The sequence below is a fragment of the Vulpes vulpes genome, chromosome 3 (assembly GCF_048418805.1).
Source record: "Vulpes vulpes isolate BD-2025 chromosome 3, VulVul3, whole genome shotgun sequence".
Classification (NCBI taxonomy): Eukaryota; Metazoa; Chordata; class Mammalia; order Carnivora; family Canidae; genus Vulpes; species Vulpes vulpes.
Window position 1 is genome coordinate 5,261,800 of NC_132782.1, and position 16,024 is coordinate 5,277,823.

Below are 16,024 nucleotides of genomic sequence, written 5' to 3' on the forward strand. Positions count from 1 at the left end.
TAAATTTTACACATGAAATAGGAGAATATGTAAACACAAGCTAGCCAATAATAGATACCTACTCTGAATCAGCCCCATAGGGTGTTTTAAAAAATCCTGAATAAAACATAAAAATTTTTATAGTCATAAAAATGGGGATAGGACTAAAGCCAGTAGAAATGGTATGGTATAAATTATAAAACACAAAACACTGTGAATTCTAATGATAGGCTTTATTTTAAAATGTATAAAACAGACATAATTGCCTAGGTGCTTTCTAGATATGTGTGGAATACTGAGTCATATTATCCTGGTTCTTGTTTTAAAATTGTTTGCCCTTCAAATAATGCACTTCTTTTAAAGCAAATTTTAAAACAGATTACTAGACATAAATGATATCTCAGAATTAAGGTAAGGTTCTATAAAAGTTGATTTAAACTAATGAATGTTGAAAGAATCTAGTTTAATTAACATGCATATGTTGGAGTTGCAATGCATAGGCATTGCAAATGCACAGCAGTGGTAGAGATTTGTGGAACAGTTGGCATGGAAAACATTCCTAGGCAGCTCTGTAAGTACATAGCTGTTTTCATCCTGTTGTAGAGTGACTAACAGATGTATGTTACTCATGGTGACTAACCTTTTTATTTATGTGAGTTTTGTGTCACCCTTTCTTAAATTTCTGAATTTTAACGAGTCACTAGTCAGCTAGATTGTTGTCTAGAGAGAATGAGATAGTGGTAGAAATGAGGCTTCCCCTAAATCACACCAGAGCTTTGAAGTCACTGCAGTCCTGAGCCTGGCCTCAGTTTTTTGGTTCTAAGAAGGAGGACTAAATATAAACCAGAGTGCTAATTTATTAATTCATAATTATGAAAATGTCCATGTTTACCAGACAGACTTTCTTCTGGCTATCAGGGTTTCTGGGTGGAGAGAGAGTTTCAAGAGAGAATTCATTTCAGGACTGTTGTCCCTCATAGATGTAGAAGAGCTCATATTTTTCACTTCCCCAGGCAGAGCCAGGATCTAGGTTTTCCCTTCCTGGGATTCATAATGACTGTTCCCTTCTCCAGTTTTGATGGTAATAACACATGATGGGTCACAATCACATTCTCATTCTGGGCTGGATGTTAGGATCCTTTCCTTGATTATTTTATAAAGTTCTTTAGAAAAATGCATTTAGGGATCCCTGGGTGGCGCAGCGGTTTGGCGCTTGTCTTTGGCCCAGGGCGCGATCCTGGAGACCCGGGATCGAATCCCACATCAGGCTCCCGGTGCATGGAGCCTGCTTCTCCCTCTGCCTATGTCTCTGCCTCTCTCTCTCTCTCTCTCTCTGTGACTATCATAAATAAATAAAAATTAAAAAAAAAAAAGAAAAAAAAAAAAAAAGAAAAATGCATTTACTGATTCTTAGTTTATTTCTGCCCATATCTAATCTTACCTTTATTTTATTGCGTTTTCTAAATCTCCTGGGAGCGGCTCTATTTTCTTTCTCTCTAGATTTTGAGGATCATCTCCCTGTAGCATCTAAGTGTGCCCTGTGAGGATATTGAAGCCAAGAGGATAGTGATACTTGAGGACTTCTTTGTAGTCTCCTTAAACAGATCACCTGGACAATGAAGGACAAGTTTTCCCAGGATTACATTTATCATTGTATTCCCAGAGACTTGGGCACATTATGGAAAGAAGACTTGTTTTCCCTTACAGGTCCTGCGTGGCATGTGTTCTTCTTCTTCTTCTTCTTCTTCTTCTTTTTTTTTTTTTTTTGGCATATGTTCTTCTTGAAGTCTTCTTTGGTGAAGTTGCTCCATTCCCCACGGTTGCTTTCTAGCTCCTCACGGGGCTTTCCAGATGTTTTCCCACTACTACAAGTTGACACCACCTAGCTTCTACTCTCTTCTGCTGCTCCTCCTCCTTGGTATCTGAGTCCAGGTTATATTCCCACCTTCGCTGGTGCAGAGTGCATCTCTTCCCTGCCTTCGTGGTTCCTTCATCTTCTCATCTCCAGAATTTTCTCCCCTGTTTTCTCCACCCCCCAGGTAAGACCATCAGCATTGTCTGCACACAGCACATTGGGCTGTTTTCTACCTCTCTGTCTCTGCAGTAACTGTCATCTTCCCCGATGATCCTCCTACTGGTGGACATTTTATGCATCTTTACTGTTGGAGTCATTTCGTTCATCACACTGTTTTTATTCCTTTCTTTCCTGCTAGACTGTGAGCTCCTTCAGCATCTTGATGGTTCTGAAATCTAACACTACCTGGCATGTAAATGTTACTTCAGTGGGAGCACAATATGCTGCCACTCTTTCCCTCTATTTCTTTTTTAAGAATGTATTTATTTATTCGTGAAAGACACACAGAGAGAAGCAGAGACAAAGAAGGAGAAGCAGGCTCCTTGCAGGGAGACTGATGTGGGACTCGATCCCTGGACCCGGGATCATGCCCTGAGCTGAAGAAGACAGATGCTCAACCACTGAGCCACCCAAGTGTCCCACCCCTGAGCTACCCAGGCGACCCTCTTTCCCTCTGTTTCATTCTTTCACTGAACAAACTGTTGAACACCTACTATGTTTCAGGTGCTGAGAATACAGTGTTGATCCAGATGAAAATAGCCCCTGCTCTCACTGAACTTAGAGTGCATGGTTGAGGGATATAGAACACTGATTCAGAACAGTGGTTCACTGATGCACCATCTGTAATCAACAAAATTCTAGAAACTTTGTAATGGTTGGTATTTTTTCCTATGCTTTCTTCAGAAAGATGTTTGGAGATGTTAAGTGTGAAAATGTGTTTGTCTTCTTGGAAACTACGGCATTAAACATACAGAATCTAAACTGAATAAATGAGACTAAAAGATAATTATCAGTTTTCTAACTTCGAGTTGCTGAAGACAGGGACAGAAAGAAAGGATTGTTTATAAGTATAATTATTAATCTCCTGTACTTTATTTTGGATGCCTAAAATTTTCCCTTTTACACTAAAGAGCTGCTTACAAAGTTGGAAATCATTAGATGCATCATTGCTTAAATCAGCATTATTAAAAGTGACTTTAAACATGTATAAAATCAGTATTTTTGAGACTCTCATTCAAAACTGTCAGCTCTTCTTTCTCATCTGGGCTTTCAGTGAGAAATCTTATAGATTAACATCTGTCCCAAACTGGACACCTTAAGCAAATTGTTATAACCTAGATGGAGAGTTGATCTCTACAACCAAAGCACCAGTATACATTCTGTTTCCATGTAAGTATTCATGAGGCAAGCATTAAAAATATAATTAAAAGTCACACCTGGCCTGGAGTGGGCCAGGTTCTTTTTCTGGAAAATCATTTATTCCTTCATTTAGAAACTAAGTTTTCCAAGAAACTGGTACCCAACTTACAGCCAAAACACAATTTTGTGGTTAATTTTGTTGGCAGGAATCTTTATTAAAAAGACTTAAATTGTTTCTTTCTCATTTTCTTAAGAGTACTTAATGAATGTTTTTCCTTTAATAAACTGACATTACTGGAAAAGCTGGGGAGAGCCCAATTTTAATTGTAAAGGTTGGAGCAATACCTCTTTTTAGCTACATTTGCCCATTAATAATGATTATTGTGGAAGTTCTCAAAGTATTAATAGGTGACCCTTAAAAAGCGTAGGGGTCAAACAAATATGCGATACTAAGATGAGATTAAACAGGTTCATTTACTTTAAGATTTCTCAAAGTTTTTAAATGGCTCTATACTATTGCTTAAACTTGAAGGTATGTACAGTAGGGATCTTATTCACAGGAAGATTCTGATTCAGTAGGTCTCAGGTAGGACCTAAAATTCTGCATTTCTTACAAGCTCTAATGGGCTGCCAGTGTAACTGGTCCACAGATCACCTATTAGAACACAAGGTTTAGGGATCTTCAAAAGGAAGCAGGCTCTGTAGTATTTCCCACATGTATAATCATAGGAACCTTGTTTTTGACATACTAGAAATTATTTAGGTAGCATCCTTTTGAGAATTTTAAATTTTAAATGGAATCTTTCAAATTACAAATGAATGTATAATTTAAATAGAAGTCTAATGCAGAACTTCTAAGAAATCTAATACAGAACTAGATTATTATCAGCTAGACAGCTTGGTATAAATCCCAAGACACTGAAAAGTCATTTAGCTAGTCCATGTAAAAAGAAAAATCAATATAATGAACTAAAAACACAACCACTGCATAAGATAGCAGATTGTTACTAGGTTGTATACTTTTTATTTTTAATAGACCATATAAATATTATTAAATGCCCAAGTCCTTAATTAAACAATTTTACATTCTTTTTATTGCCTCTAGTAATTCACTTATAAATTACCATATTTCTGAATTCTCATATGTACTGTTAGTGATTTCATTAGTTTCTAATCTTTGTTAATGCTAGCATTTGATATGAAAAACTAATGATAAAAACAAATCTTTTATTTAAACAGCTTGAGATATTCTTAATTGCAAATGATGTGAAACAATAGTCTAGGGAGGTTTTTGAGAAATCTATTGGACCTAAAGCAAAGTTTTAAATGTAAAAGCTTAATAAAATTAATTAATACATTATAGATGGGCTTTTCCCCACATGGGTCCTGCTGCATCTGGAATAGTGTCCCCATTTATTCATGCCTTTCGAAACCCTACTTTGAACACCTGCCTTCCATGTTCGAGCTCTTACTGCCTTCTTGATCTCAAGCTGCATTTTATTGTAATTGCTTTTTCATTTGTCTTCCCTTTAATGCTGTAAATTGGATTGGAGGTCAGGGTCTTACTCATCATTAAACTCGTCAATAACATCTAGCTTACAGTGTAGTACATAATAAATGGAATATCAGTAATACTTTAAATTATATCTTATAATTCGGCATGAAAATTTTAATTTTTTAATCTTATGATTCTTAAAAATAATGTAAGTTAAATTTTTTCCCCTGTCCTCATTAATGGTTGTATTAGTTTCACTTGCTCATCATGTAATAACAAGTCATCTTAAATCTCTGTGGCTTAGACAATGTTTTTTTTTTAATTTCTCACATGTCTTGGTTGGCAGGGAGGTTCTTCTGCTGATCTTGCCCGGGCTCACTCATGCAGTAAGCTGGAGACTTGGTCAGGGTCTGCCCTTCTTTCCAAGATGACCTGGCTTACATGTTCTCAGGTATTGGCCATAGGGGCTGGGAGTGCTGAGCCTCTGTCTCCATGGCATCTCTTAATCCTGAGCTCTTTCACAGCATAGTGATTTCAAGATTCCAGAAGAAGAAGCTGCAAGGTCTTTTAAACCTCAAAGGTTGCACAAGATCTACATTGGCCACATTTTGTGAGTCCCAGGAGGCCAGCCCCACATTCAAGTGTTGAGCAGTGGTTCTGCCTCTTCCTGACGGGAGCAGCAAAGGCACACTCACCTGCTATGTGTTTCTTCTCACTAGGTTAAATAAGAACATCAGTACAATTTGATTTTCTTCAGCTTCTCACCCCTCTCATGTTGATATCATGGGGAGTTTATTTAGACTTTAATCTTCATTTGTCTGAATTACTTGCTTAGTACTGTTTGTTGTGTTCTAATCCTTCTATTATATATGTTATTTGGTTGCAGAACTTCTTTTAAAGATTGTTGAAGCCAAACTTTCCCTAGTACCAGTACTATTACTAGTAGATAAACATAACCTTGGACTAGTCTCAAGTCTCCAAATGTCTTTTACCTTTTTCATCTTTTTTTCTTATTTTTTAAATTTTTGAATTATTTAGATCATTCTTATGCAATACCTTTTTTCTAAAGTAATCCTTCTACCCACTTGGGACTCAACTCACAACCCCAAGATTAAGAGTCACATGCTCAATAGACTGAGCCAGTCAGGCACCCCTCTTATGAAATACTCTTTAAAAAAAAAAAAGATTTATTTATTTATTTTAGAGAGAGAGAATGCACCTGCTTGCACCTGCTTGCACTGCACATGCTCTGGGGGGAGAGGGAGAGGGAGAGGGAGAGAGAAACTCAAGTGGACTCTATTCAGGTCTTGATCTTACAACCTGAACTGAAACCAAGAGTCCTATGCCTAACTGAGCCACCCAGGCACTCCAGAAATATTCTTTTTAGAAAAAAAAAATTGTTCTGCTATTTATTTCATTGATTGAGATTTTTTATTTATGTCATAACTTTTTTATTTCAAGGTCTCTGGCTGTTTCTCCTTCATGCACACAGCTTTCAATTTAAAAACAGCATTGTTCAGGGGCACCTGGGTGGCTCGGTCAGTTAAGTGTCCAGCTCTTGATTTCAACTCAGGTCATTATCTGAGGATTGTGAGATCGAGCCCAGTTGTGGAGCCTGCTTAAGATTCTCTCTTCTTGGGACACCTGGGTGGCTCAGCTGTTGAGCGTCTGCCTTCACCCCAGGGCATGATCCTGGTCCAGGGATTGAGTCCCACATCAGGCTTCTTGCATGGAGCCTGCTTCTCCCTCTGCCTGTGTCTCTGCCTTTCTCTCTCTGTGTCTCTCATGAATGAATAAATAAAATCTTTAGGAAAAAAAAAAAAGATTCTCTCTCCCTTTCCCACTGCACCCCCCCCCCCAATAAATAAATAAGTAAAGCTTCATCTAATGTTATTTCTACATACTCCACTTTTCTTGTTTAGAGAATCAGTCCCTTCCAGACATCAGTAGTTGACCAGGGCCCTACTCTTTCTGGATCGACTTCTTTGCCTGTAGCAACTGTTTGAACATGTACAGGACAAGGGCAGACCAGCCAGCTGCACTAGCTCTACTCTTGATCATCTGATCTTGACCCTGACTGAAGAACCTAGAATCTGGTATCTGAGTAGCCTGAGCCTGCATCCTGCCCCCCGCCCCCTGTGCTCCAAAGCAGGCCCTCTTCTGTTTGGTGCTATGGGTTTTTTTTGTTTTTGTTTTTTGTTTTTTTGGTGCTATGGTTTTTTACCATAGGTTTACAGTCTTATTTTTGTGACTTCACACTAATGGCATTTTCTAAATTTCTAAACTGATGCCTTTTCTGTAATTTTGTGGTGTTTTGAGTTGGAAAAGAGAAGAAATGTGTGCTCATCATGCCTTTTGATCCAGTCATCACACCTCAGCTTTATTCTTTTTTAAGGATTTTATTTATTTATTTATGAGAGACACAGAGAGGCAGAGACCTAGGCAGGGGGAGGAACAGAGGGAGAAGCAGGCTCCCCACAAGGAGCATGATGCAAGACTTGATCCCTGGACCCTGGGATCAAGACCTGAGCCAAAGGCAGACACTCAACCACTGAGCCACTCAGGCATCCCTCTTTTTATTAACTCTTAACATTCCAGCTTCTCCTTTTTCCTCATCTGTGTGTTGTAACCAATCCCAGATCCTACAAGGTGAGCCTGTAGAACTTTCCAAAAAGAGATTTCCATTTCTCTTTCTTTGCTGTTTGTAACAAATAAGATACTTTTGGGATTTATTAAACAGTTTTTCAGTGTTTCCCTATGTTACAGGAACCATGTCCACACTTTGCACACTCCAAGGAGCATCATTCATATAGAATACAATGTGAACTGCTGCCTATAGGTATGAACAGAGTTGACCCTGATGTTACATATTAATTGTGGGTTTTGTTCTCAGAAACTATTAGTGAATGGTAAACGGGGTTGCAGACATTTTATTTTTGTGATGTAAGCCCCTTTTTTATTGAAATAAATACCTTCAAGACATTTGTGAGTTATAAAATTTAGTGTAGGTTTTTTTAGTGTAGTTTTATAACCAGAAGTAAACCATAGTATTTAAGCTGTTATACACTATTGCATTCTATTTATAAATACTCAAGTTTTTCTATTGATAGATCACATCTAATAATAATTTATTGGGGATCCCTGGGTGGTTCAGCTGTTAGGACCTGCCTTTGGTCCAGGGCATGATCCCGTAGTCCCGGGGTCGAGTCCCACATTGGGCTCCCTGCATGGAGCCTGCTTCTCCCTCTGCCTGTGTCTCTGCCTCTCTCTCTCGCTCTGTATCTCTCATGAATAAATAAATAAAATCTAAAAAAAATAAAGGAATTTATCATGTTCCGCATTAATATTTTTCCTTTTTCATGAGAAAAACTATAGAAGAGTGCAAAAAATGCATATACAGCTAAAAAACATTAAAAACCAAAAACATCCATTGATAATTACCCATACCAGTCCAGCACTCCAAAAGTTCTTAGTGTCCCCTACTCCTTGTAGAAGTAACCACTCCTCTGACACTCCTCTGCTTTTTTTTTTTCCCGCTGACTTTAATAGTCATTTCCCTGGTGCCTACAAATGCATCCTTAATAAAGTTTTATCTTGCCTATTTTTTAAACTTTACTGACCTGGAATTCTACTGTTTGTATTCTTTTGTGACTTCCTTTATTCAACAGTATGCTTGTGAGAGTCATTCTTGTTGTATAGTGCTGTTGTTTACTTGTGTTGTTATGGATGAAACACAATGTGTGACTGCACAATTTATTTACCCATTTTACTGTTAATTGTCATATAGCTTGTTTGTGTTTCAGAGCTTCCACAGAGTGCTGCCATGACCTTATTTCTGTGGCTCTCCAGGTGTTTGTGTGCAGGAATGTCTCTATATAATCGGGACTGGAATTACTGGCCTATAGAATATATTTATCAGGAGCTTAACTAGGTATAGGTAGATGTCAAAATGTATTCCCAAGTGATGGCTCCTTTACATACTGATCAGCAGCCTATGATATTTACCAGTGTTCTATATCTTCACCAAAATTTGATATTGAAAAATGTTTTGTCATTCTGAGGCTTGTTTAATTGATATCTCATTGTAGTATGAATTTGCGTTTTTCTAGTTACTAGTTTTCTAGTTTTGGCCATCTAGATTTCCTCACCTCTGAAAAGCCTGTTTACACCTTTTGCATTTTTTTTAATATCAGGTTATCTTGCACTGATCTTTTGGTTGTAAAAATAAATCCAGAAGCCAAAACACTTAACTGCTATATGTAGTTTATTCTCTAGAATTACTATGCTGTTTGGCATATATATTTCTTCTAAACAAATTCTTGCCAAGAAGTTTAAATTTTTTGGATGAACTGTCTGATTAGAAGTTTAGTATGTAACTATCTGTAAGCTTCCTAAAGAGTTGCAGATTTTAGAAATGCTTCTTACTTCTAGGATATTTTAAAACTCTAACTGTGAAAAGTTCATCTAGTACTCCTTTTAGAATTCTAGAATAAATTCCATATGGTCCTGAAGGTGTTTAACTTCTGAAGCATATTCCTGATTTCCCAGTACCTCATTCTTCTATAGTTCCAGTTTTGTTATAAGTAAAGCAAAGAAACTTGTCTTTGTTATGTAGGATGCTCAGTGATTTTTTTCTGTTTATTGTTAGAGTATTTTGTTCATCTAATGCTTATTCAAAAATATTTATTATCCTATATTATTAATATCTTAGTTTAAATCAAATTTAAATATTTGTGCGTTTTGAAATGGTTGTCCTTAGTCATCCAAAGCATTTTCTGAGTGTTGAAAATGAAGTCATGAGATTTGTTATAGTTCAAAATACTAATGCAAAAGAGAGAAAAAAAATATATGGATTCCAGTTTATATCACTGGATAAAATGAAACAAAGTATATTTAGTATACTTTGGCCAAAAAATTGTCAGTAAGGACAATAGAAATGAGTAAATAGAGGAAAATACAATATGTAGTTGATCTTGAATCCCAGAGAGATTTATCACAGAGATAATTCTGTGGATTGGTATCATCTGTGGTAAAAGTGATTATAGATACTGAGTCATAGGTTTTGTGCATGTATATTACATGCATAGCTGTTTGTTGCATCGATACCCTGCATTTATTACATCCACAGCCTCAAGATTCAGTATTCACTCTTGAATGTATATGGCCTGCAACCTTGGGCAGGACAATTTCCCGTTACTCAGTGATAGTTCACTCTAAGATTGAGATACACACACATACACAATTATACTACAGTTGCACATAAAAACTTCTTTGTCTTCAATAAAGATTATAGTGAAAGTACATAGTCTACCTTCCAAAAAGTATTTTTACAAGGCACAAAAGAATGCAGTTCAACAGATTGATAAAAATAGACCTGGGCAAAGAGGAAATTTAGTAAGTAAAACCTGGGATGAAATGAGAAGATACTTGTAAGAGTTGGTCATATCTTTGTATAGCCAAACAGAGAAACAGCACTAAGATTTCTGCTGTCCATGATGCCTTCAGGAAAAGCACAGCTTCCTAAGCTCCGGTGCCTTTTTACAGATAGCTGTGATATGATAGACAGCATTCTGAAAACTGAAGAACACTCACATCAATTCAGAATGTAGAAATTGTCTTATCTTAGTGTCTGCCTCAGACACTTGAATGTTTGCTTCAAAAGGAAAGACCTTCCTGAACTTGCTTTCACTGTTCCAACCTTTAATTTTAATTAAAAAGAATACAACCATTAGCCAAATTTGATTAAAAGTATAAAGACAGTAATAATAAAGGCAAATACGAGTTTGTTACAAAACTGTTAGTTTTTGATCTATAGCTCTTTGGATCATAACCTAAAATGTCTAACATTGTTTGTTAATAGCAATCCAGTAGAAGTTTATAGACATCTGCTTGTCTGCATAGTCCTTCTCTTCTTGAGGTCAAACTTACTCTTCTTGTTCCATTAACTGCCCTTCCTGTGCCCCCCCCCATCCCACCTCCCATTAAGGTCTGAGCTCATAAGGAGTAGGAGGTGTCATTCATTTTGTCCCCATTCCTGTGACTGATAGAAATAACTGAATCCCTTCACCATCCTACTCATCCCCTCCTGAAGGGATACATTTGTATCTGTTCCTGTATGTGTACATCTGTAACTGGACGTGGACATGTCCCAAGGAACCTGAAGATGAGGTGTACACTCACACGTCCCTCTCTCCTATCATCTTAAGTACTGATAACAATACAGTATAAAATCACCTTGACTTAGGAGCAGCTTTGTCTCCTGCATGGTTCACTCATTCTGCTCTTAACCTGAAGTGCCTAAATCTTTTCCCCAGTGTGCTGCTAAGCTAACCTCAATATAAGACCCCACGTTTATATCTCATAGAGGCAGCTCATTACAGCAGTATAGCAAGGTCTTTTATATTTTAATTTATTATATGAATTAATTCAGTATTCATTGTCATTGAAGAATTTGAGCATGCCTTTGTATTCTTTACATTATAGCTAAAGTTTTTGGTTAGGATTGGGTCAAGATCAGAGTTCTCTAGCATTACATTGGAAACCTTTATAGAATGATATGTTTCCTTCAGCTATTTACAGACTGTGAGAGTCAGCAGTTGCCCTGTACCAGACCCATTTCTCCGCTGATTATAATATCATGGGGACTTCTACTATACACGCCTCACTGGAGTCTAGACACACTGCATTTCCATGGTTACACTGCCAAAGACAGAAATTAGAACAGCTTAACGTGACTTTTCTTTGCTGTGCCCCTTTCTGGTTCTCACAGATCATCTCTTGGATAAAATCCTTATAAGAATCTCACCTAAGATCTATGTCTAGCTCTCTAGTTTCTGATGTGAAGAGAGTCTACTTTCTTCTTTTCAAAAACAGCAATGGCATTTTCCTGCTTCCAGTTTCCTGGCACCTCTATCATTCCCTGTGATTCTCCAGAGAGCCCCCCAAATGGTTCAGTTTTCTAAGGTCCCTGGAATGTGATTGTCCAGATCAGGCAAGCTGAGGTCATTGAAGGAAGCATAAGGCCTTATTTCTCATGGTCCCTTTGCTATATAAGCACTCATTGTTTTTTGGTGTGTGTGTTTTTTTTTTTCCTTTGCTAATGGGAAATAGCAAAATCCTGTGACTCTAGTTTTAGCTTGATTCCTATGACTCCTTAAATTGTTATGAGGACTACAAGAAAGTGGCTAGAAGACCTTACTAAGTTTAGAACTTGTCAGTACTGTGACATCCCTCTTCTGCCCAGTGTTGGTTATGTTATTTGGGGGCTGTTCCAAGAAATGAGGGGCTGCTAAGTGTCTCACCCTCAGGTATGCATGGGCACCGTGGTCATTCTTCAGCCCAGCAATTCTTCAGCCCATTCTTCAGCCCAGCCAAGACAATTAGCAATTGTCTGCAATGCCTTTCAGTCTTTGTGGAATCAGAGAATAAAAAACATCATCCCTGCCTATGAAAATCTCCTCTCCTGCCAGGTACTAGTTTCTTTTACAAATTCATAAGTGCTTCACAGCCTCTACCTGTCAACTTTGGTGGTGTTATACCATCGCTTCCATCTTGCTGTACATGGCCCTGATCTGATTGATATTTTGCTGCCTCAGCTAGATGATGAGGCACTAACGGTCAGTGACTCTGCTTTATGCTCCCACCTCTTATCCCCCTGCACATTACGTGGGCAGAGTGGTATTCGGAAAATGGTCATCTGATATTGATCCTGGACAGTAGGAATCATCAAAATAACACTGTGAAATTAAAGTGTGGTATACCTACAGTGATGTAATAGAATTACAATAATGCAATCATATCTTTCAGTAAAGCTCCTCCTATTTATATAAAGAATTAATAATTACTTCCCCAGTGATGTTTGTATTTTCTCCTTTTCTCAAATTCTTTTTGTTCACTGAATTTATGTTTCTCTTTTCCCTACACATTGGTATTTCATGATATTATACTCTTGACATTTAAAATTTTTGATTCTTGGCATTATTTGTTTCACTGTTGCGTAGTAACATTTTTGTTCTTTGCCACCATCTGCTTATTTTAAGGTGTGTAGTTTTTCAGTGGCATAGAATACTTTCATATCTTTACTTGCCTTAAATATTAATCTAGGATTTTTATGTGAGGCATTTTTTTTCTTCACAGACTTCATCTCGTTTCTAGTGAGCACCCAATAAATAAAAAAATGGGACATTTTATTCGGTTGATGATATTTTAAGTATATTTTATATCTCAGTAAGCCTACCACATAATACTGAAAAATAAAGATTCCCATAAAATCCTTCCATTTTGTTGTAGAAAGAATTAGTAAGCCCTGTTTTAAGGGGGAAAGTAGGACTCAACAAAGTGGTAACTTGTTTTTGGGCACTTAGGTTTTGATCCTAGACCCACTTATCTAAGACTAAATGAAGTTCCTGTTCTACTCATACCTTCTTGCAGGTGAGCTCCATCTAAGCTTGGGCCCCATAAAAATGAAAAATAGAGAATTCATGTGCTAGAATAGGTATATGGGCTCTTCATGAAGCTGGCATTAGGGAAAATGTACAAATTCATCACATTCACTGCCCATTTTGGCCTATTAATATGCAAGAATATAGCAACTACTGTTAGAAGCCTGGAACCTAAACCCTCCTTCACTAATGTGAAAGTCAGAAGAGTGAGGATGATAGATGGAGAGAGGTCCGGTGGTATACATATCTTCCCCTGTCTTACAGATGGTGATTTTAGAAATAGCAAGCTGATACTGAAATTTAGGAGAATGGGGGGAAAATCCTTAGATCATACTATGGAATTGAACATTGTAGAAGTTGATTTTAAAAAATCAAAGTATAACTATAGAGTAATAGGAGAAAACTATGAAGAACGTCAAGAATAGTATTTATGATCTGACATATCCATATGTGAGTATACAGAGTAACACATTGAACAAATAAGGTCTCATGAGCATCATAGCACTTGGTGAGATTAGCTTGATGACTGCAGTGAGACATGGAGAAGATGGTCAGTCCTTCATTTGTATATTCATTTATTCAGCAAACATGAATTGAATACCTATTACATATGCCAGGCACTAGGCTAGTCTCATAGATGATAGACTGCTCTCAAGGAAACAAACTGCTGTGTAAACTAGTTATTAAAATATTTACAAAAAAAAAATATTTACAACAGGAATCTTTTCCCAATCTTCCAAATTTATGAAAAGTCCGTATCAGGTCACTGGTCTAGCAGACACACCATTCTCGGTGTGTTATCTTAGGAGAGGCGCTTTATTACTTGCTTAGGACTCATTCTTCTTTCACAAGTTGCAGGCCTGAAAAATAGACCCTCTTTTTAAACACCATCTCCATAGCCATTGTCATTTTTGGGTAATCAGATTCTTCTAAGGAAACCACGTTAGCTGTAATACTCCACCAAAGATATCCTTATTCTGGTTATTAATGCCTTCCGTTTCTTTTAAATACAGGAGACTTTTGTTTATTTTCAAGCCCAAGTTTTAAACCTTTTTTTTCCCTGTTGCATAAGCCTCTTCTGTAACTGGTAAAGCATTTGTGTATTGTAGACGTCCTCTTGTATGTGTACTTTACAAACTGGCCCCTGTTTCAGTCTAGAGGATTTATTATTATTTGTTTCATGATATGATCATATTTACTTACTGTTTTTTTTTTAAGATTTTATTTATTTATTCTTGAGAGACACACAGAGAGGCAGAGACACAGGCAGAGGGAGAAGCAGGCTCCAAGCAGGTTCCCCACAAGGAGCCTGATGTGGGACTCTATTCCAGGACCCCGGGATCACGCCCTGAGCCAAAGGTAGACACTCAACTGCTGAGCCACCCAGGCATCCCTACTTACTTTTTTCGATTTAAAAAATCAGCAAATCAACAAGCTTCTAACGGCTTTCTTGTCCTTGGTACATTTTTAACTAAGAGCCTTCCCCCACAACACTTTTATGTCATTTTTTTTTTTTTTGCTATGATGTTGTTCATACATTTTCTTAGTATGTATTTTATTATTACTATTACTATTATTATCATTTTAGTATTTAGTCATACTAGCTGTATGTTTGGTCTTAGATATTATATTTTAAAAATCAGATAGCTAGGATACCTCAGTGGCTCAGTGGTTGAGAGTCTCCCTTTGGCTCAGCGCATGATCCTGGGGTCAGGGATCGAGTCTCACATTAGGCTCCTTGTGGGGAACCTGCTTCTCCCTCTGCCTGTGTCTCTCATGAAGAAATAAATAAAATCCTTTTAAAAAAAAATCAGATTGCTGTGAGGAGTTGTGTGCATAGAAGTGTAGTATTTCCTAGAAGCCATCTGCAGATCCTGTCCCTGTCTGTTCCTGAATAGGAGCCCAGGAGCAGGTGTTAACTCTTTGCCTGCTTGTTTGCAGGAGGAATGCCCGCTCCCGAGCAGGCCTCACTGGTGGAGGAGGGGCAACCGCAGACCCGCCAGGAAGCTGCCTCCACTGGCCCAGGCATGGAACCCGAGACCACAGCCACCACTATTCTAGCTTCCGTGAAGGAGCAGGTACCTCCTCTTAGTGGAACGTGCAATCAATTATTTCTTCAATGCCTTTAAAAATTAATCTTTGGTTGTGTTTTAAATTTGTCTAACGTCCTTGATGCCTTCACGTTTTTTAATTATAAGGTGTTTACATCCCTGAGTACATTGGGATGACTGGCACGTAGAGCCGCTCCAGGTGCCAGTCAGAATCGGAACATGCAGGATACTTGTGCGTCTGCAAGTAAGGACAATATCGATGGTGATTGGTGTCTCTGTCTCTCCCACATTGCAGAGTGTGTGCATGCACGCAAGCCTTGTAAAGCATATTTTACACTGCTGACTTCTCTATCAGGACTCTGGCAACTTGAGGCCTGTAGTTAGTATCTTAGAGATGTTGAACATATAACATTGTAACATAGGTATTCTGTAGGGTTGTCTCTGTGATTTTTGGATAAAGGCTATATTTGTTGTGTTTGTCTGAATCAAAGTATATTCATTTTGTGAGCTAGTGTTCTAAAACTTGTCAAACTGTGCCAGTTTGCTTCAGTGTCATGTTTATGTTGACTTTTCTTAAGGTACTTAATACCTTGTATCCTTCACATACAAGTAGCCTTCTAAATTAGATCTTATCAGTTGTGCTGAGAGAAATTGGAATGCCTGAATTTAATTTCTTTAGACTTAAAAGCTTAATAAGGTGAATGTAAGTTTAAAGCTCCAGGGATAGTTAGTTTTCTTTTCTGCCCCCTCCCTCAAAAACAAAACAAATGAAGAGGTGTTCTATGAGAGTTTTTCTGTTGGAAATAAGTTAATAATACATTTTTTTTAACCTTATGATTAAACC

The 16,024-nt window shown here is 37.6% G+C and overlaps 1 protein-coding gene across 30 annotated transcripts in view; it reads left to right on the forward strand.

Moving 5' to 3' along the window:
* The window catches only part of PKP4 (plakophilin 4), a 235,546-nt gene that overhangs the window by 57,747 nt on the left and 161,775 nt on the right, over window positions 1–16,024 (forward strand). For 27 of the 30 annotated variants that reach the window (XM_072751596.1, XM_072751594.1, XM_072751606.1 and 24 more), the window contains one exon: window positions 15,071–15,207. In XM_072751596.1, the coding sequence (XP_072607697.1) occupies window positions 15,076–15,207 (132 nt within the window). In that variant the 5' untranslated portion in view covers window positions 15,071–15,075. Of the gene's footprint in view, window positions 1–15,070; window positions 15,208–15,327; window positions 15,425–16,024 lie in introns of those variants that run through there. The other 3 variants (XM_072751610.1, XM_072751613.1, XM_072751609.1) reach the window with 2 other exon arrangements.